Here is a 5,429-nt window from a genome sequence, read left to right on the forward strand (position 1 = left end):
AAAAAAAAAAAAAATATATATATATATATTATTTAAGATAAGATACTTTACTCTGTTAAGGAGATGTGGTGCGTGCGATTAAGAAGCAGGCAGAAACAAAAACTTGAACTTGCTTTTAGTAGAAAAACATTCATTTTGATATAACAAAACCCCATAATACAAATAAACAGTGAATCAAATATACATCCAAAACAAATAAATATCTATTTACAAATTATATTCAAATGTAAGGGATAGGGATGCACCGAAATGAAAATTCTTGGCCGAAGCCGAAACCGAACAAAATTAAACACTGGGCCGAAGGCCGAATACCAAACACGGTTTTTCTAGTTTTTTTCCCCATGTATTTTGCCAAAAAAAAAAATTCACCATTGCATAAATTAAAAAGCCAAAATGTGCTTTTTACTGTTTTGTCTTGCTTTTCAAAAAAAAAAAACTGACGTAGGTCTACAGAAATAGACATAGCCTAGTTTTAATGAAGCTGAAAAGTAAATATATAACAATAGTTATAATATATAGGCTACAAATCTTAAATAAAAAGAAGAAACCATCAGTGAATGGATTTAATAGATGGAAGGAATGAATAAGTGTGTTTTCTTGTAGCTCTAATTTATTTTATGTTCTTAAAGGCTATTCCTTCAACAAATATTGACAACGACAAATTATTGAAATTTCATGCGGTCACGGAGAGGAGCACAATATAGTAATATAGTTATAATCAATGATGCTGCACTGTCTTTGTTATTCTTCATTCAGAATAAAATGTTAATATTTTAATAATCCTAATAGTGTTGAGTTAAAGGTGACCTATTATGCCCCTTTCTACAATATGTAATATAAGTCTCAGGTGTCCCCAGAATGTGTCTGTGAAGTTTCAGCTCAAAATACCCCACAGATCATTTATTATATAATTGTGAAAATGCCTATTTTGAGAGGAAGCATAAACAAGCTGTTTTTGTGCATGTATCTTTAAATGCTAATGAGCTGTTGCTCCCCGCCCCCTTTTCCAGAATAGGGCTGTGCCTTTACAGCTCTAAAGTCAGATACTCTGATAAAAAAAAAACATCTGTTTGGTTTTGATTATCGTGTATATCACGCTGAAATCATGCGTTTTAAAACCATAATAGTTTAAACTTCTGATATAGTGTTTTCTGAGCGCACACATCCGAAGCACACGCACAGAAAGCTTCTGTCACACGGCATGCGAGTACTAAAGTAAGTTCTCTTTCATGTCTTATTGCACTTAAACTGTCAAATACACAAACGTTTGTTAAAAACACACGAGTTACAAAAACAGTCTGTTATGTCTGTGAAGGTAAACAGCTGAGAAAGAAATCACAGAAATCTGTGTGGCAGCAGAAATCTGACGCGTTCGTTTTTTCAGATGCTTGCAGAAAAAGGCTTAACAAAACAAAGTTACTGGGTTAATCTTTTTCACGTTTCCTGGGTTGGTAGATGCACCCGGGACCCGATTCTAGCACTTAAATGCGGAAAAAGTCAGATTTTCATGATATGTCACCTTTAATATAGGGTGACCATATTTTAGTTTTCCAAAAAGAGGACAGTGGGTGGGGTGTGGTTGGTTGGTGGTTAAAGTAGAGCGTAGCACAATGACCATATCCCAAATATCAAAACTCAAAATATGTAATTTCCATACCTAAAATACATATTTTACAGTCACTGTTATGCATATTGATCATAAACACAGCTAAAAAACTTCCTACCAGTGGCATATTAACAGGTCAGCCTAGTTAACATGTCGAGTTTACGAGTTATATGTCGTGGCCGCAAATAAACCGAACATATCCGGCACACCGTTCAAATGATGCATGCAAAATTATTCACGCCAAACCTGTAGATATTCAGATTCTCAAATATATGTAAGTCAATGTATTTTGTGGCTCAAACAAATTCATAATGATCACAGTTGATGGCTTAGTTTAGGGGGTATGTGTGCTACCATGTAGTAGCCTGTCGGATTTACAACATGTGAATTCATCCATTTCTTCTGAAAGACATGAAAGTGAGTGGCTCGTAACCAGGAAGAAAAATAGTTAACTTTATAGGTAGGCTACATACAATGTGCGTTTGACGTGAAAAAATAAGCTAATTATGTTTGAGAGGTTTATTACTGCCGTTTCCATATACATCGGTGTATATTATTATTATGATCATTACTATTATTATTACTATTATAAATGGTTTATAGTGATGATGTGTATTTTAAATGTCTGAAACATTAAATAGCCTAAACATTATGTGGCTGAAAACACTGACAAACGCTCACTGGGCAAACTCCTCTCTGGCTCGGCTCCTATCATACCAGTGTGATCATACGCTTCAGTAACCAGCCTATCACAACTCTTGTTTTTAGAAGGTAGGCTGTAAAGACTTTCCAAGTCACAGGGCTCAAGTCCAAGTCAAGTCTCGAGTCATTGTTGTCAAAGTCTAAGTCAAGTCGCAAGTCCTCAAATATGAGACTCGAGTCCAAGTCAAGTCTCGAGTCATGTTAGCAAATCTGTTAAAGCAAATATAACTTGTGCTACTTGTGGCATTTAAAATGATAGATTTTTTAACTATTTATTTAGACAAAATAACAGAATACAAGTTACTTCACCTAAAAAAGTTTATTTAATTCATTCATCAATTTATTTTTGTAATCATTTACTCACCCTCACATCATTCCAAACTCATGTTTGTTGATCATCGAAACACAAATAAGGATATTTTTTGTTTTCTGTCTCTTTACTGAAAGTCCATTCCATAAAAAATCAGTTCAAAAATTGCATAAATAGATCATAAAACAAATCCAACATAAACTTGGTTTAATCCAATTCTTCTGAATATGGCACATTGAATATGGTAAACATAAAATGACAGTAACTGTACTTGCTTGATGCTCGACAACAAACCTTATTTTTCCTTGTGCGTCAAGCAAGCATGTTCCATTTATCATATGTCCAAATTGACATGAAGGTGAGTAAACAATGACCGTTTTCATTTTTGACTGAACTATTTTCTTTAATATTGGTTATCAGCCATAACATCAATGTATTTATCAGCTTCCAGATGGAATTGTATTAGTGGTGCATCCCAACCTTCATGCTATGTACAATATAATCCATACTTTTCCATTTGTTTGTGAAGACTGATCATTTTAAAGACTACAACTTTGACTATGGCAAGGTTATATAGACTATTTATTTTGTTGTGAATTTGTCACGTCCGATTCACTGCATTCTCTGTTAAAGTTACTTTGTTTTTGCCTCTCCATTTGCTGATAATAGTTAACGTGTTCATTACTGAGGAAAATTGACCCAAGAAGACATGTGAACAGACGACTGAAGAGAGACACAGAGCGAGTCAGAGAGATTGTATTATTGTTTCTATTGAAAACACTCTTATTTCCTTCTTCCACATCTGCACGCATCAGTCTCTAGGGAAGGGATAAAATCTCTCCGCAGATGTCAGAAAGAATTAGCTTGCGTTCAAGCCGAGCAGTAACTCGCTGTCTGTCCCTCCTTCTCTCTGTCCAACCATCAAATGCAATTCTTAAGGATGTTTGAGAATTGCCTCTCAAATAATGCTTGTTGACTAAGTGTGTGGTGGGCGGATCCTTTATATAAAGTGCTCTGATTTATGCCGTCGGTTTTGCATTTTAATCCCCATTTGATTACAGCGGGTAGGAGCATGCTGGGAGAAATATCCGTGCTGGCACAATGTGTTTTAATTACAGTAGCCGCTTTGAGGGAGGACTGTTCTCGGAAAACAAGGCTGTGGGGGGGGGTTTATTAGACAGGGGATTGCTGTGGATTATTATATTAAAAACAATGGACGTGTTAATGGCCTTTGTATTGGTGTGAGAGCCTGATAAGTGTTTTTCTCTGTCTTTAGGGGTCGTCTTGATGGAGATCTCAGACGTCCATCGGAAAGTCAATGTAGAACTGGAGGAGAACGTGAGTGTGTCCTTTTATCAGTGTGTGTGTGTGTGTGTTTGTTTCCTTGCTGTAAACACATTCTTAGGCTGACCGAAAGCACATTCAAACACACCCAAACATAAGATCGCCATCTGCAATTTAATCGCTTATCAAACATCCCATTTCCCTTAAACTTTATGGACTCTCTCCCGTTGACGCAGTCAGTCTTATTAGTGTAAACAACAGGAAAGGGTAGAGGAATACAGCGGACACACCTACTGCATGTTCGATTGTAGTGTTTTTTTTAATCAGAGCAGGTTTGAACATGCCTGTTGATGCACCTGAGCCCAGCGCTGCATGATGATACGGCTGTTCCTGTTAGTGCAGCTGCTGACTGCAACCTGTGAAGACAGGCCGTGTTTAAACAGCTTCAGTCAAATCTGAGATCATTTTCACAAATCTGATAACCCTTGATCATTCCCTAAATGCCTGATGAAGGCATGGGTTGTGATACCGATGCCATTCCCAACATTTGTTTCTTTGGTAGACGATTTGGTAGCCAGTATTGTGAACCTATACTAGTTTGAGAACAGTGTTCACTAGGGCTGCCCCCTAATAGTCAACGAGAAGAGGCTTGGTCGACGTCGCTTAGTCGCAGAAAAAAAAAAATCCACAGGAAGTGGTGAGGTCACGCAGTCCGTGACGGACAGATCGTTAACGGCTGGATTTTGTGGTAATACACTACATCCAAACGCTCGCCTATCATTCATCTACCTCAAATATGGCTTATCATCTGAAATATGTAAGTAGTAGCAACTTTACATGGCCGCTAAATCTAATGTTAAAGGTGCAGTAGGAGATCTTGGAAAATGCTAACTTTAGCCTGATAGCACTGAAAGCGAAGTCCCACCCTCCCTGCAATCGCTGTCCAAAGCCACGCCCCCTGAACGCATTTACGCTCACAGACCAGAATACCAGAGACAACATTACTACAATAGGCTACATCAGCGGTTCCCAATTCCAGCCCATGTTCTGAAGTGAAGTAAACTTCAACGGATTTCCCCTGCTCAGGGAGTAGGGAGCAATGAACACTGTGTAGGGATCATATCGATCGGAACACAGTTCATGCACGTAGCTCACTTCTAACGAGCTGGTTATCTGAATCGGGTGTGTTAACTAAGCGAGACATGCAAAATATGCAGAGCGGGGGGCGCGAGGACTGGAATTGGGTACCACTAGCCGCTTTTCCACTGTCGGACCTGTAGCACCGAGGCCAAAATCACGCTGCGTTTCCACCGTCGGGCCAGAAGCTCCGCTGCGCTTCACTAAAACCTGCCCTTTACACGCCTCTCAGGAACAACGTCACGTAACCCCATCATTTCACCAACAAAGAGAAGTTATCAGAAAACTAATAAGAAATAAGTCACTGGAAATAGCGCGATCACAAAACGAACATGATAAAAGCGGCCGTTTGTTTGCATGCTTTGTTAAAGATTTAAATCCAAAAGCATC

At 38.2% G+C, this 5,429-nt stretch overlaps 1 protein-coding gene across 2 annotated transcripts in view; it reads left to right on the forward strand.

Annotated features, from left to right (window-relative positions):
• LOC107713954 (brain-specific angiogenesis inhibitor 1-associated protein 2-like protein 1) overlaps positions 1-5,429 on the forward strand; it is an 82,555-nt gene that overhangs the window by 30,360 nt on the left and 46,766 nt on the right. For both annotated transcript variants that reach the window (XM_016519622.1, XM_016519621.1), the window contains exon 4: positions 3,895-3,956. In XM_016519622.1, the coding sequence (XP_016375108.1) occupies positions 3,895-3,956 (62 nt within the window). The remainder of the gene's footprint in view (positions 1-3,894; positions 3,957-5,429) is intronic.

This window comes from Sinocyclocheilus rhinocerous, unplaced genomic scaffold (genome assembly GCF_001515625.1).
Source record: "Sinocyclocheilus rhinocerous isolate Xijiao unplaced genomic scaffold, SAMN03320098_v1.1 scaffold1140, whole genome shotgun sequence".
NCBI lineage: Eukaryota > Metazoa > Chordata > Actinopteri > Cypriniformes > Cyprinidae > Sinocyclocheilus > Sinocyclocheilus rhinocerous.